At 43.2% G+C, this 27,645-nt stretch overlaps 1 protein-coding gene across 1 annotated transcript in view; it reads right to left on the reverse strand.

The window, feature by feature from the left end:
• The window catches only part of LOC140430424 (kelch-like protein 36), a 40,520-nt gene that overhangs the window by 9,501 nt on the left and 3,374 nt on the right, over positions 1-27,645 (reverse strand). Inside the window, exons 2-3 of the mRNA XM_072517896.1 lie at positions 5,891-6,964; positions 1,939-2,096 (exon numbers count right to left, since the gene is read on the reverse strand). Of these exons, the coding sequence (XP_072373997.1) occupies positions 1,939-2,096; positions 5,891-6,964 (1,232 nt within the window). The remainder of the gene's footprint in view (positions 1-1,938; positions 2,097-5,890; positions 6,965-27,645) is intronic.

The raw sequence follows: 27,645 nt of genomic DNA on the forward strand, positions 1-27,645 counted from the left end.
TAACATGTTCCTCATCCAGACAAAACCATGGCACAGTGATACAAGGAAAGGGTACAAGATGTGGGCAGAATAACAATGACATTTTTGGGATAAAGGTGCTACATTATATTCAACAGTTTAAATGAAATAGCTTTTTATATTAGAATAATCCAAATGAGAAAGACAAGTTTTGAATCATGGGCTAAAGTGAGGTAAAGTAGGAAGTAAAGTAGGAAATAGTGTGACAAACATTAATTGAACAAAATAGGATAGTAGAGTGATTAGAGATTAGATGGAATAGAAGTAAATATCACAGGAGCATGATTATTGGGAGAAGCACCGACAATGATCAATTGGAGGCAAAAGATGAGACAGTCCAGGAAAATAGCTGTTCTATCCTTGTCCCACCCCCCCCCCCTTTTTATTACAGTTGACAAAACGTTGAAAGAAGTGTTTTATACAGGTGCTTTACACCTCTCTAGAATGAGAGGTCATAGTCTTAGGATAAGAGGAAGCAAACTTAAAACAGAGTTGAGGAGAAGCTACTTCTCCCAAAAGGTTATGAATCTGTGGAATTCGCCACCCCAGAGTGCGGTGGATGCTGGGACAGTGAGTGAATTTGAGGAGTTACACAGATTTTTAATTGGTAATGGGTTGAAGGGTTATGGAGAATGGGCAGGATGGTGGAGTTAAGACCAGGATGAAATCAGCCATGATTGAATGGTGGAGTAGAATCGATGGGCCAAATGGCCTAATACTGCTCCTATATCTTATGAACTTGTGAAAAGAAAACCAAGCTTCTTGAAGACAGCTTTACAGGAGATGTAGAAGCTCCCTCCGAGGTGAAAGGAGATAGCAAAAGTAAGGAGGAAAAAGACAAAATGGCTAAAGAGTGGACGAACAAGGAGTGGAGTCAAAGATCAGAGACGATAGTTGTTGTTTAGACTTTGTTCAACTGCATCTTTGAACAACTGAAGAGTAAGTTTTTCGAAACCCAGTGCAGGGCACGGAGGAAATCAAGATGGAGCAATCCAGCCACTGTACTGTGAGGAGGCAAGCGTTTGATGAGTTGTCAAGTGCAGCACAATGGAATGATTTGACAGAAATCTCGATGATAGTAGTTTATGATAATTTTTATGGAGGTGCATGGCATTAGATTCTACCAAAGGTATAGGAGAATGCATAAGGCACCTTAACATATTTAAGAGTAAGTGAGCAAAATAAGCTATGCATGGTCATCATAGACAATTTATCATAGATATATACATACTTGCATATATGTACACACAATCAGATGCTCACTTTGATTCCATAGCATTAAGCTCATGGCAATGGGATAATGCTGAAAATGCTATTTTCTGTCTCTATCCTACTTCGATGAAATTGCTGTTTGCTACACTGTTTTCTACTTCATCTCCTTCTAACCCATGACTCAAAACTGGTCTCTCTCATTTGGATAATATAAAAACTATTTTATTTAAACAGTTCAATATATTTCAAACTCTGTTATTCTGGCCACCCTTCCTTGTATCATTCAGCCAATGCTCTTGAAAGTTATTAAAATGAATTACCTGAGCCGTGTATACCAATCTTTTTCTAAAATTTAAAGTGCCCAATTCTTTTTCTTCCAATTAAGAGGCAATTTAGCATGGCCAATCCAGCTACCCTGCACATGACTTAGTTGTGGGGGTGAGACCCACGCAGACACGGGGAGAATGTGTAAACTCTACACGGACAGTGACCCGGGCCAGGATTGAACCCGGGGTCCTCGGTGCCGTGAGGCAGCAGTGCTAACCACTGTGCCATCGCACCGCCCAGCTTAGTATATTTTAAAAATACACTGATGATAAACCAATTCATAAGATATCATGAATAATTAATTTCAGACTCTGCAGTAAGTACATGTAAGATATCCACAGATTCAAGCCGTATTAACAATATGAGAAAGTACTGCAATACCTTGGTAAACCAGCAACATAAGACCAGGAATCATTATTGGGATCATAAATTTCAACAGAGGATAAAGCACCATTTTCATTCCTTCCTCCAACAGCTATCAGAAAGTTTGCAAAGGAATCCAAGTAAAAATCCACTCGTCTCTGATTCATGGGAGCAACCTGAAAAACAAACCTAGAACATCTAAGAAACCATGTGTAAAATTACTGCATTTTCTTCTAATCCATTGAAACTTTAAGTGTTAATCACTATTTATTTAAAGGCCTAATTTGAAGACGCTTTTGCTGTAAAATATCCGCTGTGAAACATTTCATAAACACACACATCTTCCTACTTCTCCAGATGCGCGACCCCATTATTGCATCGCCCACCAATCATTTTTCCTGTTCCCCCACCCACCAAGATGAAATAATCCCCCTGCTCTTTTCAGTCTGTTCGACTGGAGTACAGAACTTTCTCTTTACATTCTACCTCTCCCATAGAGATGCATCTAAAAATATTGAGGTTTTGCAACAGGCTTTTGATAACATTGGGTATCACCTTCACAATGACTTCAACATAAAATGTAAGGTTCATGTGGAAACTAGAGGGGCCTTCAAAATTAGCATTGCCTCTCAACAGCCTGATAGTGCAAGCCACCATCCCTCTGCTCCCCACAGTTCCAGAAATGCTCTTCTCTGTTACCTGCTCCATAATATTTGCCTTGGAAAGCCTCAGTCTGCAGAAGGGTAGAGGATAGAAATTTAATTGAGGAAATAATAACACCAAATGTAAAGCAGCAATCAAGACTGCACCAAGCAGTAAATCTCTAGGCCTTTCATTGAGTTCCACAATTACATTAATTCTTAGAGGAGCAATCCATAATTGACAAACCACCTCACTTGATATCTTCATACCATCTATTGTCATTGTGGATTAGGCCCCCTATTATACTCCAACCTGTGATATAATTCAGTGCAATCTTCATGTTCAAGTCAAATGCAGAACCCTTATTTCCTCCATCATTACGCAGTACATGAACATTGATAGCTGGGTTTGGCACCTTTGTAGAATAATCCAAACCTAGCACTCCTTTTAAATGATTTCCTGATGAAAAACAAAAATGGGTTTTGATTTTTGAAAATTTGAAATCTGGTGACGTTGCTAAACTTGCTGGATGAGTTATCCTGCTATAACATTAACCTTATGGCAGTTCTCCCTCAATTAGGTGTACATTTCACAAAACTGTTTCATTTGTGCATTAAATGTCACTTAAACTCGCCATAAAAAAATTAAGAGTACTTAACAGTGTAAGTACCTATTTAATGAGGACATTTATGGTTGCTGAAATATCATTTAATTTAAACATCGAATTTTAAGGAGTGTCTCAAAGGAGGGAAAGCAAGATAGAGGGGAGATATGTAGGGAGGGTATTCCAAATGGGAGATATGGGCACCTGTAATGGAGAAATTAACAGTAGAGATGCACAAGAGGCCAGAATTACAGTGCAGATATCTTGTAAAAGTAGCAAAGCTAGAAGAGATCACAGAGATATGGAGGGGCGAGGCCACGGAGGGATCTGGAAATCAGTTTGGGAGTTTTTAAATCATGATATTGCTTGACTAGGAGCCAAGGTAAGCCAGTGACTACAAGAACGATACTTGCTGCAAGTGAAGACATGGGTAGCAGAGTTTTGGATGACCAAGTTCACAGAGGGTAGAATTTGGAGACCAGCCAAGACTGCATTGAAATAGTTGTGTCTAGACATAACAAAGGCATGATGAGGGTTTCAGTAGCAGAAAAACTGAGATGGGGTGAAGTTGGGCAATATTATAGAGGTGGAAATAGGCAAACATGATAGGAGGGAGGTCAAAAGCTCATCTTGGGAACAAAGGAGGGAGGTCAAAAGCTCATCGTGGGAACAAACGTGACGCCAAGATTGCAAAGAGACTGGGCTAATTTCAGAAGTGTTGCTCAGGTGAGAGATGGAGTCATTAACTGGTGAACAGAAACTGACAACAATGGCTTCAGTCTTCCAAATATTACATTTCTGTTTTTTAAAATAAATTTAGAGTATCCAATTCATCTTTTCCAATTAAGGGCAATTTTGCATGGCCAATCCACCTAGCCTGCACATCTTTGGGTTGTGGGGGTGAAACCCATGCAAACGCGGGGAGAATGTGCAAATTCCACACGGACAGTGACCCAGAGCCGGGATAAAACCTGGGACCTTGGCGTTGTAAGGCAGCAGTGCTAACCACTGCGCCACCATGCTGCCTGCCAAATATTTAATTGGCAGAAATTGCTACTCATTCAGTACTGGATGCTGGCTAAGCAACTTGATAATTTAGTAATAGTGGAGGAGTTGAGGGAGGTGGTGTGAAAGAGAGAGTTGGGTGTCATCAGGGTGCATATGAAAAAACAAATGCCTTTGGATAATGTTGTCAAGAGGCAGTGAGTAGATGAAGAAAAGGATGAGGCCAAGAGGAGGTTAATTCACCTTCGCCCTCAACTTATTTCTGACCCTAATATAACTCAAATTCACATTCTTTCTTCATTTTTCCTGTTCCTTTTGCGAAAATCTTTAAATCTGTCTGGTGAAGGAGATGAACTGTTGTTCCCTTAAATCCTAGATGTCCTGCTGCCCTCAGCGTACAATTGGCAGTTCACTTTTCCACCTGCTTTTTTTAATATAACGGGATGTGGATGTTGATGGCAAGGCCTTAACAGGGCAAAACATTTTCAAACTCAAGGGCAAGGGAAAAAGTACAACTAACGAGGCATGCAAGCTGCCTAACTACAGCAAATTCCAGGCCATTGAACAACGCTCAGGGTGACTGGTTTCACTATTTATCACTATGGGAAACAGAGCAGCATGTGGGGCAGATCAGATAGGAGGAGCAGGTTGCCTTCTCTGAAGTTTATTAGTGAACCACTTGGGCTTTTGCGGAAAACTAGCAACTTTCTTGGTCCTTCTTTGGCGCTCACCCATAAGATTCTAATTTACTACTCAGTTTCACAACTTGCCATTGCAGGATTTAACCTCTTGTATTCTTTGCGCGCTGTTGGTCTTCGCTGGATAAATCCTGCATCAGGAAACCAAAATCTATTAAGCATCAACAACTTAAGGAATGTTGATTTTAACTTCACACGTGGTCCTGGAGGATTCATGAGAAACACCAATGTGGCCAACGAAGAAAAGCTGTTGTAAACTGTCAATGGACCATTAAGAACAATCTATATGATGCACATAAACCAGCTTCTCACACCCTCTGTCCCATTTGCAAATTTTCTGCCTTATTTCTTAAATAATATCAGTGGAACTAATTGCCCACTAAATCCCCAATGAAATGAAAATGAAATGAAAATCGCTTATTGTCACAAGTAGGCTTCAAATGAAGTTACTGTGAAAAACCCCTAGTCGCCACATTCCGGTGCCTGTTCGGGGAGGCTGGTACGGGAATCGAACCGTGCTGCTGGCCTGCCTTGGTTTGCTTTAAAAGCCAGCGATTTAGCCCAGTGTGCAAATTTGTATTAATTATTTGTGGGCAAAAGGTTATTCAGTTCTTACATTTTGTGTTTAATACAGATTATTTGATTGACTAGTAGACTCCTTTACCGTTGCACCTTCCTTAAGCAGTTTCTGTTATTGTAAAAGGACTAATGTCAATGCATGTAGCAACTAAGTCTCTCTTTGTCCCAATTATGTCTAATGAGCAGAGAGGAAAGTATAAATATTACACAAAATAAACTCAGTTTGATTAGGGTCTGGGTGCATGATGGACTTTTAAATTCAATTTAGAGTTTACAAGTTAAATGTGTACCCCATTTGAAATTTTCCTCTACAGTAGAAAGATAATGACAATGGAAACCCTGGCAGAGGCCTGGAAATATTGCAGTGAAATGATCATGTATAGGTTCATTTTTGATGTTCAAATAGAAGTGATGTCAAGTTTATAGAAGAGAAGAAATTTACCTTGAACCACTGATTACATCTAGGATCATATCTATAAAGGATGTTTGAAGCTGCGTCACCTCCATTGTCTCGAGATGAGCTTCCGCCTGCCATAAAGATAAATCCTCCAAACACAGTTACACAGTGGTGGCTCCGCCTTGCAGGCAGCATTGTTTGAGAAAACCATTGCTCTTTTTCCGCGTCAAAGAAGCACATATCATCACTTAGCTCTTCTCCGCGTTCTGATACTTCCCCACCAATAAATAATAGTCTTTCAATGTCTGAGCGGAGGGAGGAACGTTTGTTCTGAAGTACTGGTTGTTTCGCGATGTTATTGTGATAATATATTGCTTCTTCCAAGAAGATTTCACAATTTGCTTCTTTGGGAAGTAAAGAGCACACTGCTGGTTTAACTCGATGTAACAGATCACTTTTAGGTATAAGTGGGAAATGAATGTTTCTAAGGACATGGAGTGCATCCTGCACTCTCTCAGGGCTCTGTGTCAGCCACTGCAGTGCAGCCTGCAGCAAATCATGTTCACATTCATGTTGTACATTGTTGCTTTCCAAATAAAGACAAAGTTTTTGCACAGAGATGTTCTGTAAAAATTCTGGAGTGAAGGAAAGGGTACCAAAGTCATGCAGAATAAAACTATCAATGTAACAGTCCAATCGTTCCAGGTCATAAATTGAGGCCAGTTCTTGAAGATATAGGTAGTTTTCTTCACTAACTTCGTTCTCCAGGTACTCGCAACAAAAATCTACCACTTTCCAAATTTGTAGTAGATGCGCAGTTTCCAGCACATAGTCAATATTGCCACCATCTAAAGGGAGCTCGCTGCTATAGAGAAAGTCAATCACAGCTTTCAGACCTATGTAGGAGGCTCCAACCAACTCAACTTCTTCCTGATAAGCTTCCCTCATTCCAATTGTAAACATAGAATTAAAATAGTCACTGTAAACAGCCAATAGGTTCCTGTGGGCTGATACTTTCTGCTCATCTGCCACAAGCACGATATCACAGAACAGTCCCCTCTGTCTCTGCTCATTTAGCCCCTGAAGGATGTCACTAGAATGATCCGCCCACCTGTATACCTGAAAGACAATTCACTTTGAAGGTTACTGTACTTTCTTTCATTTAGCATTTTTAGTCAAAATGAGTGCATAAGAAATCCTAGGACCTGTGTTTATTGAGGTACAAAAGGTTTTATGCATTTGTTAATGGCACGTTTGAGTTCACACTTGTATATTTTGAAGTATTCACTTACCAGCATAGAGATTGCAGTCAAGAAAGTATAATAAATCCAGTGTGGTCACAATAACTTACATAAGGCTGAATGAGTTATCTTGACACCGGCTAATACTCACAAGACATCCTACTAATTAACTTGACAAGAGCTTCACTGGAAATATTCAGCTTTATTAGCAATGGCACCCGAATCCTTTGTTTCTTTATTACTTTCCAAACCTTTACTTGTATGCAGTGGTGATACAAACAATTCTAAAAAGGCATTTTGCTAGTGGCCAAAAGAAGTTATGCAACCAGTCGATTTAAACCAGCTGTGCTCTCAAATTCTGAAAATCAATTTGTTTTAGTTAACTTCAGCAGGATGTCAGTGTCATTTTTATTAAATGCAGCACAATTTTAAGGATATATCACTCCAACTACAGCAACCCAAAACATGATTTGTGGCATTTTTGTGATGGCAAAATAAATATGTAGTCGATTGTAAATACTATCTTGCTTTGTTTTACAATGCAATTTGAGTGACTGAAACCAGAAACCATTACAATATAACTAGTGATTATGCAATGACAGGTATCACAACTGTTTTCAAATATACTAAACGTATTATACTCTGCTAAGTTAAACATTACATCAGTTTGCATAGACGTAGGATTTTTCAAGAATTATAGGGCGGGCGGCACGGTACCACAGTGGTGTGGGCAGCACAGTTGCCTCTCAGCTCCAGGGTCCCAGGTTCGATTCCCTGCTTGGGTCACTGTCTGTCCGTGTCTGCGTGGGTTTCCTTCGGGTGCTCCGCTTTCCTCCCACAGTCCAAAGATGTGCAGGTTAGGTGGATTGGCCATGATAAATTGCCCTGAGTGTCCAAAAAAAGGTTGGGTGGGGTTACAGCAATAGAGTGGAGATGTGGGCTTAAGTGGGGTGCTCTTTCCAAGGGGCGGTGCAGACTTGTTGGGCCGAATGGCCTCCTTCAGCACTGTAAATTCTACAATTCTATGAAAAGAGGTTTAAGAATCTGAACAAAACACCAAAAATATTAATACAGGGGATACAAGTATTTACTTAACACCTGGTGACGTAGTCTATACAAAGTAAATGGTTGCCACATTATCGGAAGGATGTGATTGCACTGGAGCGGGTGCAGAGGCGTTTCACCAGGATGTTGCCTGGGATGGAACATTTAAGTTCTGAAGAGAGGTTGGATAAGCTTGGGTTGTTTTCGCTGGAGCAGAGAAGACTGAGGAGCGACCTGATCAAGGCGTACAAGATTATGAGGGGCATGGACAGGGTGGATAGGGAATAGCTGTTCCCTTCAGTTGAAGGGTCAGGTACGAGGGGACACAAGTTTAAGGTGAGGGGCAGGAGGTTCAGGGGGTAGTTGAGGAAAATCTTTTTTACCCAGAAGGTGGTGACGGTCTGGAACACACTGCCTGGGAGGGGGTAGAGACGGGTTGCCTCACATCCTTTAAAAAGTACCTGAATGAGCACTTGGCACATCTTAACATTCGAAGCTATGGGCCAAGCGCTGGCAAATGGGATTAGGATTGGCAGATCAGGTGTTTCATGCGGCAGTGCAGACTCATGGGCCGAAGGGCCTTTTCTGCACTGTTTTTCTGTAAAAAAATAAATAAAGATTTTACGTGCAGTCAAGTACTATAGCTGGCTTTGTTCTTTCACTATAGGAACTGACTTATGCCAATTGTGAAGGTTAAAAATAGTACTGCAGGACGCTGGACAATGATAGTGAAGGACGTAAATGGATAGAGTTTCCTGTTCATGAGGCAATGAGATAATTCTTGCACAGCAAATACAAGAGAATTGGGTAGCAAGGAATGAATGTATTTAATGGTGCCGTTTCAAATTTCTGTCTACTTCGATTAACATATTGGAAAAAGGAAAATCAGCCATACTCCATTATGGTCACGTGCTCTTCCCTGCCTAATATTCTTGGTGCATTCAGGCAATCCAATAATCCTACCTAGGCACAAAGACTGAAAAATCTCACCCAGGATTGTTCATCCATTTGCTATGAATAGCCCAGAATATCAAATGTCAAATGACAGAACAACAAACTATTTTCAATAGTAGTTTACACTATAGATATTTGTGCACTATGAGTACTTTCAACATTGCAGTACCATGAGGTTTTCACTGCATTTAACTACTCAATTTCTTTCTTGTCCCTAACCTTTTACTGCATTCTCCTGAAAACACGGATTCAGGCTTGCTGCAGTTGTTGGCAAGCATCCATTGTCCAAATGTAAAAGGCTACTTTTGATCGGTAGTCCTGATCGGTAGTCCTGAATAACAAGTGTCAACAAGCTCATTGATGTCACAATAGAGCCTGATCCTATCCTCACGACGTTCGTACATCCCAGCGTTCCGGCAGCAGCCACTGTATAGCAGAACAGAAACCATAAAAGTAATCCGAACGGGTATGGAATATTGGTATTTCAAGGGGATTGGAACTCAAAAAGTGTGAAGAGTTTTGCTTCAGTTGTACACAACAAGGTTGATTGCCCACAGTAGAAATGCAGTGAAGATTCACCAGAATAATACTGAAGAGGAAAGAGTGACATTATGAGGGCAGGCGGCAAAAATTGGTGTCCCCGTCAGTTTGTTGAATGATGGGCTAATTTAGAATGATTAAGGTATTCGATTGAGCTGAAACAGAGAAATGATCAATACCAGTGATAGATCGATAGAATTTTGTTAAGCAAGTGTCACGGGATGTGGAACAAAAGTGGTCAAATAATCGATGGAGAAGGCAGGAGAATGCGGATGAGTAAAATATCAGCCATGATTGAATAGCAGAGCAGACTCGATGGGCCGAGTGGCCTAATTCTGCTCCCATGTCTTATGGTCTTATGTCCAAATCAGGCATGATCTAATTGAATGCTAGAAGAGGCCCATGGACCTGAAAGTCTACTTCTGTCCCTATTTTCCATTACCTGCCTTGCCTACTGTGTGGAAGCCAACAGGATGTTTCAAATATGCCTGGCTGTGATCAGTTAACTCAGCCTAAGACAAGGAACTCAGTCAACATCAATATGACTCAGCAGGTAGCACATTTACCCACTGAACGAAGAGATAAAATCCAACCATTTTGCACAGAAAAATACTTTATTGAATATCAAACCAGAACAATGCTTTATCAAATATCAAACCAGAACACCACCAAAACCCCTTTCCCTTCTTGCTATTTGCCGTGTTTTCTGTACTCGCTGGTTCAGCAGTCCTGTACACAGTGGGGTAGTATAGTGATACACATGATATATTACATTGTGATAGGTTGTTCTTAATTAGTTGTCTGTATTCACACTAACGTGCAAACTCCACACAGTCACCCAAGGCCAGAATTAAACCCGGGTCCCTGGTGCTGTGGAACAGCAGTGCTAACTGCTGTGCCCAGTGCAGGTTTGGCAGCATCATGCCATACAAAAGCAAAATATCGCAGATGCTGAAAATCTGATGAAAGGTCATGGACAACTTGGTGCAGGAGCCAAGGTTGGACAGGTTACGGCCGCGCTCGCTGGTCCCATCAGGGGGGGGGGGGGGGGGGGGGGGGGGCGAAGGAGTTGGCTGGGCTAATGGTGGAAATGGGAGTGATGGACCCTTGGAGGTTTCTGCACCCGAGGGAGCGGGAGTATTCGTTTTTCTCAGCAGTCCATAAGGTAGACGCGCGGATCGACTTTTTCGTGGTGGGGAAGGCTCTGCTGACTGGGGTTAAGGGGTCGGAATACTCGGCAATTGCAATATCAGATCATGCTCTACATTGGGTGGTTCTGGTACTGGGGAAGTGGGTAGCGCAGAGGCCGGGGTGGAAATTAGATGTGGGACCGAGGGTTCTGTGACAAAAGTGAAAAGGTAATTGAGGAATATGTAGGTTTCAACTGTACGGGTGAGGTGTCGAAGGCAGTTGTCTGGGAGGCTCTAAAGGCAGTGTTGAGGGGTGAGGTGATCTCGTTTAAGACCAGGGTGGACAAAGAGGAGAGGTTGGAGCGGCAGAGGGTAATAGATGAGATGTTGGAGGTAGATAGGAGTTATGCAGAAGATGGGGACCCAGCGAAGTTGGAAAAAAGGAAGGAATAACAGGCGAGCTTTGATCGACTATCTACCAGGAAGGCGGTGCGCCAACTGCGAGCAAGGGGTGCAGTTTACGAGCATGGAGGTAAGGCTCCAGGCTAAGTATGTTCGCAGGTCAGCTTCGGAGAGAGGCAGCGGTAAGTGAAATTGTTCAGGTGAGGGACAGGACAGGGAAGTTGGTGGTGGCTCTGGATCTGATTAACAAGTTCTTTGAGGAATTCTATGAGAGGTTGTACAGGTCAGAGCCACCTGGGGGAGACCGGGAGATGCAGGAATTTCTAGATGGGTTGGAGTACCCGAGGTTAGGGGAGGGGGACAGGGCTACATTAGAAGGAGCGATAGTGGAGCAGGAGATAAAAGATGCGATTGGGAGGATGCAGTCGGAGAAGGTGGCAGGGCTGGATGGGTTTCCGGTGGAATATTCTAAAAAAATTCAAGGATAAGCTGGCACCCCTGATGGTGGGGATGTTTGAAGAGACGATAGGGAAGGGGGTGTTGCCACAAACTTTGGGGCAGGCATCGATTTCCCTGTTGCCTAAAAAAGATAAGGACCCGACGGAGTGTGGGTCGTATAGGCCCAAATCACTTATAAATGTGCATACAAAAGTATTGGCGAAGGTACTGGCAGGTAGGCTGGAGGAGTGCCTCACGAAGGTGATAGGGGAGGATCAGACGGGGTTCGTGAGAGGGAGGCAGTTCTTTTCAAACGTTAGAACGTGGTTATGGCACCGGCGGAGGGGAAAGAAACAGAGGTGGTTGTGGCATTGGACGTGAAGAAGGCGTTTGACCGGGTAGAATGGGGGTACCTTGATGGCAGTTCTGGAGCGGTCTGGGATTGGACCAAGATTTGTGGACCTCTGTCACTGGCGGGTCAGGTACAGGCGGTTAAAATGAACATGTTGCCGTGGTTTCTGTTTATTTTCCAATGCCTGCCGATTTTCCTGCCAAAGGCATTTTTCAGAGAGATTGAAGGAATGATTATCTCGTTCACATGGGGAGGGACGGTGGCCAGAGTTAGAAAGGTGCTGCTACAGAGGGGAAGGCTGGCAGGAGGTTTGGGTCTTCCGAACCTGATGTATTACTATTGGGCGACAAATGTGGAGAAGGTGCGGAGCTGGGTCACAGGGGTTGATTCCCAGTGGGTCAGAATGGGAGGAGAGTTTGTGCAGGGGGTCGGGATTGAAAGCACTAGCAACAGCACCACTCCCGATGACCCCCGGGGAAATACTCAGGGAGTCTGGTAATAATAGCTTCATTGAGAATTTGGCCGCAGTTTCGCCAACACTTGGGGTTGGGGGCAGGGTCAAGGGAAATGCCGATTCGGGCGAACCACAGATCTGAGCCAGGGAAGTGGGATGGAAATTTTCGGAAATGGGAGATGAAGGGGATTAAGACACTAAAAGATTTGTTTCTTGGGGGTCGGTTTGCAGGATTGAAGGAGCTGGAAGCGAAGTATGAGCTGGAGCAGGGGGAAATGTTTAGATACATGCAGGTTCTAGATTTTGCCAGAAAGGAGATACAGAGCTTTCCGGTGGAGCCGGCCTCCACATTGCTGGAGGAGGCGCTGACGACAGGGGGACTGGAGAAGGGGGTAGTGTCAGCGGTTTACGGAGCTATTTTGGAAGAGGAGAAGGCACCACTGGAAGGGATCAAAGCAGAGTGGGAGGAAGAGTTGGGAGAGGATATGGAGGAGGGGTTCTGGTGTGAGATTGGTGAACACCTCCACCTCGTGCGTGAGGTTGGGGCTGATACAGCTGAAGGTGTATACAGAGCACACCTCACGAGGGCGAGGATGAGCCGATTCTTTGAAGGGGTAGAAGATGTGTGTGAGTGGTGCACATGAAACTGGACCCGGGCCCTCGGAAGGCCATATTCAGGGTGTCTGACCAGCCGGAGTTGGAAACGGGTGCGGAGGCAGATGTTGTAGTCTTCGCCTCATTGATTGCCCGAAGGCGGATCCTGATGGGTTGGAGAGCAACCTCTCCACCCTGTGCCCTGGTATGGCGGGGGGACCTGTTGGAATTCTTGACTCTTGAGAAGGTCAAGTTTGAACTGAGGGGAAGGATGGAGGGGTTCTACAATTCATGGGCATTATTCATTATGCACTTTCAAGAACTGGATAACAGCGAACATTAGGGGGATGGTTGGGAGGGTTGGGGGAGGGGGCTGTGTGTGTTAATGGTGACTATGGGTGATTCCTTTTTGTCATTTGTTTATGTGAACATGCGGGCTAATGTTTGGGGAAGATGGCATCGTTGTTACTGATATGCGGATTGACATATTCGTTACTGATTACTGTTTGTTGTTGGTGGGTGTAAAAATGTGAAAAAGGAGAATAAAAATATATTTTTTTTAAATGGTCATGGACACAAAATGCTAACTCCGTTTCTACACCCAAAGATTTTTGCCAGAGCAGCTCCAGTGTTTTCTATTCCTATTTCAGCATCCCATCATTTGTGGAAACAAAATAAGCTCGTTCTTGAAATAGCACACAGTGATAGTGGAGAAAATGGCAGAATAACCAAATTGAACCCAAGGAAAAAAGGGGTATGATGCCCAGCAATATTGAGTATTGAAAAACCCAACAGGTCTAGAAAGACCTGCGAAGAGAGAAACAGAGCAAGTGCTTTCAGTCCATTAGGACTCTTCTTCGGAACTGAAGTAGGAATGTGATTGGTTTTGGGAGGGGGGGGGGGGGGGGAGAACAGCTAGAGCAAAATAGAAAGTCAGGGACAGATTAGAGGGCAAAGAAGATTAAGCGCCAAAGGTGTCATGGAACACAAGACAAAGGGAATGGTAATGGTAGTACTATAATCTAAAGCTTTGATCCCAAGTGGGTGTTAATAGCAGAATAGAAATCAGCACTGTCTGAAAGCAAAATATCAGAATGTGTTAAGAGCAGAGAAAGGGTCAGCACAGCCCGAAAGAAAACACAGGAGAACAAGATATACACGGGCATTTGGGAGAAAGCAAAATTCCAAATAAAAGGACAGTTCATCGTCTGAAGTCATTGAATTCAATGCGGAGTCCAGAAAGCTGTAAAGTGTCTCATTGAAAATGTGATGCTGTTCCTTCAGCTGAAACAGTGTAGCAGGCCAAGGGCAGAAAAGGGAGCATGACAGCAAGATGGTGAATTGAAATAGCAATCAATCAGAAGGTCAGCAGCATGCTTACGGACTGAGAAAAGGTGTTCCCCGAAGCAGTCGCCCAGTCTTGAGTTTTATCTCCACAATGTCGAGACCTCATTGTGAGCAATGCATATAATCAACCAAATTGAAAGACGTCCTACACCTGGATGGAAGGCTTAGGTCTTTGGATGATGGGGGAGGAGGCAAACGGGCAGGGGGTACACCTGCGTTTGCATTAAATTGTATCCTGGCAAGGGGAGAAATGTTGGGGTTGATAGAGCAGTAGATCAGGGGGTCACAGAGGAAATGGTCCCTTGGTGGAGAATAATCCGTTGAATATGGAGATTGGTGGAAAGGATATCATGGTTCTGGGAGAAAGGGGAAGGAGTGAGGGCATAAGTGCAGGAAGTGGGTTAGATATGGTTGGGAGCCCTGCCAACCACTCTCCGGAAGAGGAAAAAGGAAGACACATGATATCACCGCTGTGAAAGGTAGCATCAATCAGAACAGATGTGATGGTGAAACTGCGAGAATAGAATGCAGTTCACAGGGTGTGAGGTAGTTGTGGTAGCTGTCGGCTTCTAATGAATGTTGGTGGACAGTCCACCATCAGAAACGAAGACAGAAGTTGAGAGAGAAAAGTCAAGGAAGGGAAGGAAAGAGTCAGACATAGACCAAGTGAAGGTGAGAGAGGGGTGGAAATTGGAAGTAAAACTGATGAATTTTTCCATTTCCAGACACGAACACAAAGTGGCACCGATACAATCATCTGCACCAGAAAGAGTTGTGGGCGGTATCAGAGTAGGATTGAAACAAGCAATGTTCCATATACCCCACAAAAAGACAGGCATAACTTGGGCCCATGCAGGTATCCATAGCCACATCTCTGCACAGGGAAGCATATTGTAGGTATAGAGCACTAAAAAGAGGGGAGGCCCTTCTAGAGGATAGAGAGATGCTGGAAAAGAAATTAGGAGGGCACAAAGGGGCTACAAATATCATTGGCAGTTAGGATTAAGGAAAACCCCATGGCATTTTATAAGTATATTAAGAGCAAGAGGAAGACCAGGGAAATAAAGGGGCAATCTGTGCGTGGAGCCAGACGATGTGGGCTAGGTCTTAAATGAATATTTTTCATCTGTATTCACTAAGACATGGTAGCTGGAGATTTCAGTTGGGATAGTGAAGTTCTAGAGCACATTAAGATGAATAAAGATTAAGTATTAGACGTTTTAGCAGGCATAAAGATGCATAAATCTCTGAGAGATGTATCCCAGTTTGCTACGGCAGGCAAGGGAGAAGATTGCTGGGACGCTGACAGAGATATTTAAATCTTCGCTGGCCACAGGTGAAGTGCCAGATGACTGGAGGATAGCTAATATGGTACCTTTATTCAAGAAGGGCAGGAGGGATAAGCCAGTTAGCCTAATGTTAACGGTAGGGAAATTAGTCGAAAAAGTTCTGAGAGACAGGATTAATCAACAGTTGGAAAGCCAGGAATTTATCAAGGAGTAACACGGACTTGTTGGTAGGATTTCCTGTCTAACAAATTTAATTGAGTTTTTTGAGACAGTAACTAAATATATTGATGAGAGTAGCGCAATTGATGTGGTTTACATGGACTTCTGTCAAGCGTTTGGCAAGGTCCTGCATAGAAGGCTGGTCCAAAAGGTTAGACCCCATAGGATCCAAGGCAAGTTGGCAAATTGGATCCAAAATTGGCTTGTTTATAGTAGGCAAAGGGTGATGGTGAAGGGTTGCTTCTGAGATTGGAAGCCTGTGACCAGCAGTGTACCACAGGGATCGGTGCTGGGACCCTTGCTGCTTGTTATGTATATTAATGGCTTGGATGTGAATGTAAAAGGTATATGATCCAAATATTGGTGTTGTTGCTAGTGAGGGAGACAGTTTTAGGCTACAGGCTGATATTGATCAGCTTGGTACAGCAATGGCAGACGGAATTTAATCCTGATAAGTGCGAAGTGATGCATTTGGGAGGTTCTAATAAGAGTAGGATATACACAATGAACGGTCGGTCCTTAGGGAGTATTGAGGAACAAAGGCACCTTGGTGTACAAGTCCATGGATTCCTGAAGGTGGCAGCACAGTAGATCGGGTGGTGAAGAAGGCATATGGAATGCTCGGCTTCATTAGCTAGTGCATAGAACATAGGAGCAAGGAGTTCTTGGTACAACTTGATAAAACACTGGTTAGGCCACAGATGGAATATTGTATGCCGTTCTGGTCGCCACACCATTGGAAGGATGTGATTGTACTGGAGGGGGTGCAGAGGAGATTCACCAGGATGGTACATGGGGTGGAAAGTTTCAGCTAGGAGTAGAGGCTGGGTCTGTTTTCCCTGGAGCAGAGAAGGATTGGCGGAGGGGGGCTCTGATAGAGGTATACAAAATAATGAGACGCTAAGATAGAGTAGCTAATAAGAATCTATTTCCCATGGCAGAGGTGTCTAACACCAGAGGGCATAGGTTTAAGGGGAGTTGTAAGTGGTTCAGAGGGGACCCGAGGAAACAGTTTCTCACCCAGAGAGAAATATGGAAAGCACTGCCTGAGAGGGTGGTGGAGGCAGGTACTGTCAAAACATTTAAGAATCATCTAGACAAGCACGTAACTCGCTAAGGCATAATAGGCTATGGACCAGGTGCTGGTAAATGGGATTAGTATAGATTGGTATTTGATTGGCACAGAAACAGTGGGCCGAAGCTCTGTTTCTGTGCTGTAGGACATTGGGAAGTCAAAATGCAGACTGGGCAGCTGCTTTGCAGAACACCCTCACTGAATCCGCAAGTATGATCCTGAGTGGGGATAAAAAACATAGCTATCATTCTTTATATAAACATATGAACTTTAAGTAAGGGAAGATTATGAAAAAATGATCCCCCCCCCCTCCTGGCAAGCATCCTCTGTCACAGATCAGACTCCAAATCAAGGGGTGGGATAGAACTACAATTATTAACGCAATTCAATAGTCTCTTCCTTCTCGTGTAAAAGGTGTTTAGTCAATGAAGGCAGGTTTGAAAGTAAGGTTTGAGGCATTTGTTATTTTGAAATAGGGGAAATAAATCAAATGAAGCTCTCTTTTATCTAAGTGACGTTTTTACTTTGCTTCTGTTAACTTTAGTTTGCAGCTCTCACTCACGAGATGCAACCCAAGTTAAACACTGCAGCCTCACAGTGCCAGGGACCTGGGTTCAATTCCGGCCTTGGGTGACTGTCACTGTGGAATTTGCACTTTCTCATAGTGTCTGTGCGAATTTCCTCCGGGTGCTCCGGTTTCCTCCCACAGTCCAAAAATATGGTTAGGTGGTTTGGTCATGCATTGCCCCATAGTGACCAAAGTGTGTAGGTTAGGTGAGGTTATGGGGTTACATAGATGGGGGGGGGGGGGGGGGGGGGGGGCCTAGATTGAGTGTTCTTTCAGAGAGTCGGTGCAGTCTTGATAGGCCGAATGGCCTCCTTTTGAACTGTAGGAATTCTATGGTATGAGAACTATCAGAGTGTGACTTAGTCAGAGGGTTCAATAGTTACTACATATAAGAATGGCATTAAACAAAGTTATTGATTGGCCCAGGTGCACTAATTGAAGTCACTTTACACATAAGGTCACATTTTAGTTCATAGGGAGCATGGGCATGCCTGTGGAAGTGAATATTCACATGGAACACAAGAAAGGGGAGGTGGTGGCGTAGTGGTATGGTTACAGGACTTGTAATCCAGCGACCCAGGGTAATGCTCTGGGACCCGGGTTCGAATCCCACCACGGCGGACGGTGAAATTTGAATTCAATTTTTAAAACTCTGGAATATAAAGTCAAATGATCATCATCAAATGATGGCCAGGAAATCATTATCCATGTCCTTTTGGGAAGGAAATCTGCTACCCATACATGATCCATCCTACATATGACTCCAAATACACTCTGAAATGGCCTAACAAACCACTCAGCAATAAATACTCACTCAGCCAGCGATGTCCACATCCCCTGAATGAATAAATAAAAACGCATCTCAAATGCACAAATGCATTCTGAGTTCTGCAAAGAATACTTAATCTCAACTCGACTGGTCATCAGACTGCCAACTCAGGAATAACATTTATTTTAGTTTCAAAGTATGGTTCTATTTTCTAAAACATTACTCTTCATTAGAAGCACAGCCCATATATTTACATAAGTTCGGAATTTGTGCCACTCTTCTTTATTATAAGTATCACTTTTAATATTTGCTAAATAATGACACACAAGTATGAGAATCAAACATTTGTGGAAACACCAAACCCCAGTTTGCAGCAAACATAATGCAATCATTTCTTACTTTATACTATTTTTCTCTCCAGGTTCAAACTTGAAAACCCGTTTACCCAATTTTTCTTCTACACAGTCAATATTCTGGTTCTCGACATCTCATTTCCCTTTTTTTTTTAAATTTAGAGTACCCAATTAATTGTTTTCCAATTAAGGGGCAATTTAGCATGACCAATCCGCCTACCCTGCACATCTTTGGGTTGTGGGGGTGAGACCCATGCAGACACGGAGAGAGTGTGCAAACTCCACACAGACAGTGACCCGGAGCCGGGAGTGAACCTGGGTCCTCAGCACCGTGAGGCAGCAGTGCTAACCGCTGTGCCACCGCGCTGCCCTTGACATCTCATTTTCACCTGGAAGTTGTAGATTTTTATATTCTCTAACCATCAATTAGCTGCCATAAACAGCCAATGTTTCTGCTCCTTATGGTTTTCAAACTAACACTGTTGGAAAAAGTGTACCACTTACCACATCTCCAACCTACCAGTTCAATAACGAATTGATGCCAACAACAGTGTGACTGCATCCATAAATCTATGCACACATTACCATCTCAGGGGGGGGCTGGTGAGAAGAGAGCTGCATGGACAAAGATCCATGGAGATTTCACTATCTGTCTTTGTCATCCCCATTTGTGTGAATTATTTTTATTCTTTACATAAACTTCAGAATCACAAAACAAAAAAAATCTAAAATTGAGAGTTTGGGAACTGTGGACGGATTCAATCTCTCATCATAATACGCACAACTGTGGCAATTGAAAAAAACTTTCTTGAATTTTTCAAGCTCAAGAATTTAAAAGGAAAATTAAAATACTACATTAGGGTATGCTTTTTCAATGAAATCAACAACTACAGTCCCAGTAATAAACCATATCATTAATTTATTGCTGTCGGTAAAAATGACTCCTAAACTGGTAGCTTGTATTTCAATAATAACCCAAATTCCTTCACCTGCAAAAGGTCAAAATGACTCCATTAGTCTTTGTTTAAAGAGAATAATTTCTATAACTGGCGCAAATATAGAATATCGGTAGAATTATAACAAAATACTGCAGATGTTGGAAAACGGAAAATACTGGAAATACTCAGTAGGTCAGGCAGCATTTGAGATGAGAAATCTACTATTTCAGATTAATGACCCTTCTTCAGAATATAGAACATTGGTACCTTACTCATGTTATTTACTCTAGTTGGGTCCAATTTTGTAAAAGTGAATTGTACTGAGGTGATGTATTAGAGACGTTTCTCGACTAAATTAGCTTTTAGGTGAAATATGCCCAATAAGTGGAGCTGAGTCCACAAAAGATCAGCCATGATCTCATTGAATGGCAGAGCAGGCTCGATGGGCCAGATGGCCTACTCCTGCTCCTGGTTCTTATTTCGGGACGGCATGGTCGTGCAGTGGTTAGGACTGCTGCCACCCCCCGGCGCTGAGGACCACGGTTCGTTTCCATCCCGGGTCACTGTCTGTGTGGAGTTTGTCTCAGTGTCTGCTTGGGTCTCACCCCCACAACCCAAAGATGTGCAAGATGAATGGATTGGCCATGCTAAATTGTCCCTTAATTGGACAAAAAAAATGCCCAATTTAACTAGAGTCAATTCATTAATTAGTTGCATTTATTGCAGGCGTCGAATACAGCATATATAGTTTATGGGTGACATGAAATAGATGAAGGATAAATAGGGAGTACGATTGACATTTACAGAAGGAAGGTGCAGGGGGCTGACTGTGGTCTGTTGTATGGCTCTTTAACCTGCTGTGGTTGCCTACTGTAATGACAGAGCTCTTTTGGCTGCACTACCATAAACTTTGTGAACTTTCACAGGAAGAAGTTGGATTGGTGCACGTTAGTTTGATAACCAGCCAGTAACAAGTACAGAAAAAATTGAATCAGTTTGGGTAAAATTTCCCATGTTAGTACCAGGGAGCAGCATTATATTTTTCAGGCAATTATTTCTCCATCATGCCTGGATCCAGAACAAATTAGTGGCGGGGGTGGTGGTGGTGGTGGTAGCAGTGGTGTCAGCAATGCAATGTGAAAGATTGTGTATTATTGCTGCCGCACATTTGGAAAAAGGCTTTGGAATCTAGTTTTGTCAGGTCAGGGAAGACAAGAGAAAAAAAAACATCAACCAAGGACTATGGTCACAATGTTAAATTTGGAGTTTGAAAAATTCAAAATTTATTTTTAAATTGTCTTAGTTGTGCACATTACAATGAGAGATTGCATGAGACTTGGAGTTCCTAAACTCACATTTTTATGTATTTTTTGGTTTTGTGAATCTAAAGTTTATGTAAAGAAGAAAAATGTTCACAAAAGTGAGAGGATTAAGTCAGGTAATGAAATCCTCATGGATCTTTTTCCATACAATTCTCTTCCCTACAGCCGGACAATATCTCCTGTCGGACATGCATGATTGGATAGAAGCAAATTACTGCAGGTATTGGAATCTGAAACAAAAACAGAAAATACTGGACAATCTCAGCAGGTCAGACAGCATCTGCGGAGAGAGAAGGGAGCTAACTTTGAGTCTGGATGGCTGTCAAAGCTAGAGAGAGTTGGAAATAGGATCCAATTTATACTGTTGTGGTGGGGGGGGGGGGGGGGGGGGGGGGGGAGGAGAGATGGGGCTTGGGGCAGTGGGGCTGGATAGAAGGCCAACGATAGGCGAAAACAGACAAAACGGAAATCCTGTATGTGGGAAGAGCAGTACTTCTTCAGGGTAGGCATTCCTGGAAAAGAAGTGGCAGTGAATTAAACGCAAATATAAAAGCAAATTACTGCTAATGCTGGAATCTTAAACAAAAACAGAAAATACTGGGAAATCTCAGCAGGTCTGACAGCATCTGTGGAGAGAGAAGGTAGGTAACTTTTCGAGTCTGGATATTTGTATATGTGCACATTCGGACCTCTATTGAGGACAGGTTTGGCTGATCTTTGATCTCCTTCTATCCTTACACAGGTCAAATAGCCTTTGCACACCCACCACCTAGGTTCATAAATGTTGAAAGGTCAACTTGGACAAGGCACAGGAGGCCAAGGCTATGGGGGAGAAATAAAAGGATTTTTTTAAAAAGCAAGCAATTACTTTGCTAAGTCTTATCCTTAAAATTGCCTGATACAGATTTTAGTATATAAAGGGCTGCTATAGTTTCGGCACTATTTGAATTACAAATTAAATTGCTGCTTGAGGAAATATTGCACATTTAGGTTTCAAACTTTGCTGGTTCAGGTTCACTCAAATTTGCAAACCACTTTCAACAAAAACTCACATCATATCAATGTAGTAATACATTTCAAGATGCTGCACAGGCACGTTATCAATAAAATGTACCCGTAAAAGCCTCCCCGAACAGGCGCCGGAATGTGGCAACTAGGGGCTTTTCACAGTAACTTCATTGAAGTCTACTTGTGACAATAAGCGATTTTCATTTCATTTCAAATGTGACACCAAATTACATAGAGATATTAGGGCAGATGGAAGGCTTTAATATCTTCGAGGGAGAGGGAGAAGAGAGAGAGAGAGAGATGGAGAGATTTAGGGAAGTAATTTCAGAGTTCAGGGCCTAGGCAGCTGAAGGCATGGCTGCCAACGGTGGAAGAACTTTAAATGGATGATGTGGAGAAGGCCAGAAATGGAGGAGCACATAGATCACCAATAATTGTAGGACGTTAGAGACACAGGGTGCGGTGAGGCCATGGTGGGGCTTGAAAACAAGGATAATAATAACCGCTTGTTGTCACAAGTTAGGCTTCAATGAAGTTACTGTGAAAAGCCCCTAGTCGCCACATTCCGGCGCCTGTTTGGGGAGGCCGGTACGGGAATTGAACCCGCGCTGCTGGCATTGTTCTGCATTGCAAGCCAGTTATTTAGCCCACTGTGCTAAACCAGCCCCTAAGGGATGAGGTCTTGCTGGACCACAAGGCAATGCAGGACAGCAGAAAAGATTTGGATGAACTTGAGTTTACAATGCAAGAAGCTGGCAAGAACTTTGGCATAGTTGAGTATAGATGCAACATAAGTATGGATGATTATTTTAGCAGGTAGGTTGGGGATGAGCGATGTTATGGAGGTAAAAGTAAGCAGTCTTGGTGATGGAGAGAATTAAGGTTCAGAAGCTCAGCTCAAGATGAAATAGGATGCTGCGTATGCAAACACTCTGGTTTAGTTTCAAACAGTGACTATGTACAGGAAGTTTGTGGTAGGGAACCAAATATTGGTCTTTCCAATAGTTAACCGAAAGAAATTACTGCTCAACAAATTCCAGATGTCAGACAAGCAAGATGAAAAATCTCCATCAGTGTAGGGGTTGAGATTGGTAGGTGGCGGCAGGTGTCTCAGAATAGACAACTTAGCACTAGACCTTTGGCACTACCACTGAAACTGGCTACGAGAGTTACATAACATGTTGCATGCAATGACTTGCAATCATTTTCCATTTGTGTACTTTTGGCTTCTGTTCACTGTCTACTGAGCAACCACTCGATATTTAGATAGTGCCTTTAACAGATAAAGCTTCCAAGTTGTTTGCAATCAAGCATAACTTGCAGAAGAAATCATGGGCATAAACCTGCATATGTAAACACACTATCTACTTTTACATAACATCTATGTTAATAAAAATCACGCATCAAATGATTTGCAATGCACAACGGTGCTATGGAAGTACAGTAAAGCTGTTAATGCCCGAGAGCATCTACACCACTGAGCAATAGTGACAGAACCATGATCAAATTCCTGACTGCATTTGACCCAGGAAACAAAGGAGAAAAATATAATAGTGACATACAATATCTTACAGTGCAATTTGCTTTCCTCCTCCTTTTGTAATCAGTCACTCAATTATCACAATTCTCCACCAACATCCAGATTTTTAGCAACACAATCAGGTGCCAGATGAATGAATGATTCCAGTGCCACCACCTCCATTACCATCCCCACCCCTGTTCTCTGCTGAGACCAGGACCCACCACCCTATTATACCACTGAACCCATGTCCATGTGGAGTTTGCACATTCTCCTCATGTCTGTATGGCTCTCACTCCCACAACCCAAAGATGTGCAGGGTAGGTGGATTGGCCATGCTAAATTGCCCCTTAATTTGAAAACTTTTTTAAAAAAACCACACTGAACTGATTGCGATCAGAAGATATGAAATAGGAACTAGACTAAGTCATTCGGTTCCTCTAGCCTGTTCCCTCATTCAATAAGATCATGTCTGATCTTCTACCTCAACATCCACCTTGTCAGACTATCCCCACATCTTCTAATACCTAAAAACCTATCTACCCCCCTGTCTTGAATATACCCAATGATTGAACATCCACAACTCTTTCAGATAGAGAATTCCTAAGATTTAAAACCCTTTGAGTGAAGAAGTTTCTCCTCATCAAGGCTGACCCCTGATTCTGAGACTGTGACCCTAACTTCTAAATTCCCCAGCTTGGAGGAACATTTTCTCAACAAGCCACTTATCAATTTTACATGTTTCAATCCGATCACCTCTTAAAACTCCTGAACTCCAGAGAATTGGACATTCTGAATTCTCCCTCAGTGTACCCGAACAGAAGCCGGTGTATAGCGACTAGGGGCTTTTCACAGTAACTTCATTGCAGTGTAAGCCTACTTGTGACAATAATAAAGATTATTATCCAGATAGCAAGGGACTAGGGGAAACTCTGGAGGTTGAACTATACAAATCTGGTGGGGAAGGTCAAGGGAGATTTGCAAAGATGTGACGGTCTCCAACTATCCCGGGCGGGCCAAATATAATCGGTTAAGATTTGGATTTGTTTATTGTCACATGTACCGAGGTACAGTGAAAAGTATTTTTCTGCGAGCAGCTCAAACAGATCATTTAGAACATAGAACATAGAACAATACAGCGCAGTACAGGCCCTTCGGCCCACGATGTTGCACCGAAACAAAAAGCCATCTAACCTACACTATACCATTATCATCCATATGTTTATCCAATAAACTTTTAAATGCCCTCAATGTTGGCGAGTTCACTACTGTAGCAGGTAGGGCATTCCACGGCCTCACTACTCTTTGCGTAAAGAACCTACCTCTGACCTCTGTCCTATATCTATTACCCCTCAGTTTAAAGTTATGTCCCCTCGTGCCAGCCATTTCCATCCGCGGGAGAAGGCTCTCACTGTCCACCCTATCCAACCCCCTGATCATTTTGTATGCCTCTATTAAGTCTCCTCTTAACCTTCTTCTCTCCAACGAAAACAACCTCAAGTCCATCAGCCTTTCCTCATAAGATTTTCCCTCCATACCAGGCAACATCCTGGTAAATCTCCTCTGCACCTGCTCCAAAGCCTCCACGTCCTTCCTATAATGCGGTGACCAGAACTGTACGCAATACTCCAAATGCGGCCGTACCAGAGTTCTGTACAGCTGCAACATGACCTCCTGACTCCGGAACTCAATCCCTTTACCAATAAAGGCCAACATTCCATAGGCCTTCTTCACCACCCTATCAACCTGGGTGGCAACTTTCAGGGATCTATGTACATGGACACCTAGATCCCTCTGCTCATCCACACTTCCAAGAACTTTACCATTAGCCAAATATTCCGCATTCCTGTTATTCCTTCCAAAGTGAATCACCTCACACTTCTCTACATTAAACTCCATTTGCCACCTCTCAGCCCAGCTCTGCAGCTTATCTATATCCCTCTGTAACCTGCTACTTCCTTCCACACTATCGACAACACCACCGACTTTAGTATCGTCTGCAAATTTACTCACCCACCCTTCTGCGCCTTCCTCTAGGTCATTGATAAAAATGACAAACAGCAAAGGCCCCAGAACAGATCCTTGTGGTACTCCACTTGTGACTGAACTCCATTCTGAACATTTCCCATCAACCACCACCCTCTGTCTTCTTTCAGCTAGCCAATTTCTGATCCACATCTCTAAATCACCCTCAATCCCCAGCCTCCGTATTTTCTGCAATAGCCTACCGTGGGGAACCTTATCAAACGCTTTGCTGAAATCCATATACACCACATCAACTGCTCTACCCTCGTCTACCTGTTCAGTCACCTTCTCAAAGAACTCGATAAGGTTTGTGAGGCATGACCTACCCTTCACAAAGCCATGCTGACTATCCCTGATCATATTATTCCTATCTAGATGATTATAAATCTTGTCTCTTATAATCCCCTCCAAGACTTTACCCACTACAGACGTGAGGCTCACCGGTCTATAGTTGCCGGGGTTGTCTCTGCTCCCCTTTTTGAACAAAGGGACCACATTTGCTATCCTCCAGTCCTCTGGCACTATTCCTGTAGCCAATGATGACATAAAAATCAAAGCCAATGGTCCAGCAATCTCTTCCCTGGCCTCCCAGAGAATCCTAGGATAAATCCCATCAGGTCCCGGGGACTTATCTATTTTCAGCCTGTCCAGAATTGCCAACACCTCTTCCCTACGTACCTCAATGCCATCTAATCTATTTACCTGGAGCTCAGCATTCTCCTCCACAACATTATTTTTTTCCTGTGTGAATACTGACGAAAAATATTCATTTAGTATCTCGCCTATCTCTTCAGACTCTACACACAACTTCCCATCCCTGTCCTTGACTGGTCCTACTCTTTCCCTAGTCATTCGCTTATTCCTGACATACCTATAGAAAGCTTTTGGGTTTTCCTTGATCCTTCCTGCCAAATACTTCTCATGTCCCCTCCTTGCTCGTCTTAGCTCTCTCTTTAGATCCTTCCTCGCTACCTTGTAACTATCCATCGCCCCAACTGAAACGTCACACCTCATCTTCACATAGGCCTCCTTCTTCCTCTTAACAAGAGATTCCACTTCTTTGGTAAACCACGGTTCCCTTGCTCGGCACCTTCCTCCCTGCCTGACCGGTACATACTTATCAAGAACACGCAGTAGCTGATCCTTGAACAAGCTCCACTTATCCAGTGTGTCCAACACTTGCAGCCTACTTCTCCACCTTATCCCCCCCAAGTCACGTCTAATGGCATCATAATTTCCCTTCCCCCAGCTATAACTCTTGCCCTGCGGTGTATACTTATCCCTTTCCATCCTTAACGTAAACGTCACCGAATTGTGGTCACTGTCCCCAAAGTGTTCACCTACCTCCAAATCCAACACCTGGCCTGGTTCATTACCCAAAACCAAATCCAATGTGGCCTCGCCTCTTGTTGGCCTGTCAACAAACTGTGTCAGGAAATCCTCCTGCACACACTGTACAAAAAACGACCCATCTAATGTACTCGAACTATATCTTTTCCAGTCAATATTTGGAAAGTTAAAGTCTCCCATAATAACTACCCTGTTACTTTCGCTCTTATCCAGGATCATCCTCGCCATCCTTTCCTCTACATCCCTAGAACTATTTGGAGGCCTATAGAAAACTCCCAACAGGGTGACCTCTCCTTTCCTGTTTCTAACCTCAGCCCATACTATCTCGGAAGATGAGTCCCCATCTAGCATCCTCTCCGCCACCGTAATACTGCTCTTGACTAGCAGCGCCACACCTCCCCCTCTTTTGCCTCCTTCTCTGAGCTTACTAAAACACCTAAACCCCGGAACCTGCAACATCCATTCCTGTCCCTGCTCTATCCATGTCTCCGAAATGGCCACAACATCGAGTTACATTTACATGTACATTTTACATGTTACATTTAGTACATGAAAAGAAATTAAAAGAAAAAGAAAATACATAATAAGGCAACACAAGGCACACAATGTAAATACATAGACACCGGCATCGGGTGAAGCATACAGGGGTATAGTATTAATCAGGTCAGTCCATAAGAGGGTCATTTCGGAGTCTGGTAACAGCGAGGAAGAAGCTGTTTTGGAATCTGTTCGTGCGTGTTCTCAAACTTTTGTATTTCCTGCCCAATGGAAGAAGTTGGAAGAGTGAGGAAGCCGGGTGGGAGGGGTCTATGATTATGCTGCCCGCTTTCCCAAGGCAGCAGGAGGTTTAGATAGAGTCAATGGATGGG

The sequence above is a fragment of the Scyliorhinus torazame genome, chromosome 10 (genome assembly GCF_047496885.1).
Source record: "Scyliorhinus torazame isolate Kashiwa2021f chromosome 10, sScyTor2.1, whole genome shotgun sequence".
Lineage (NCBI taxonomy): Eukaryota > Metazoa > Chordata > Chondrichthyes > Carcharhiniformes > Scyliorhinidae > Scyliorhinus > Scyliorhinus torazame.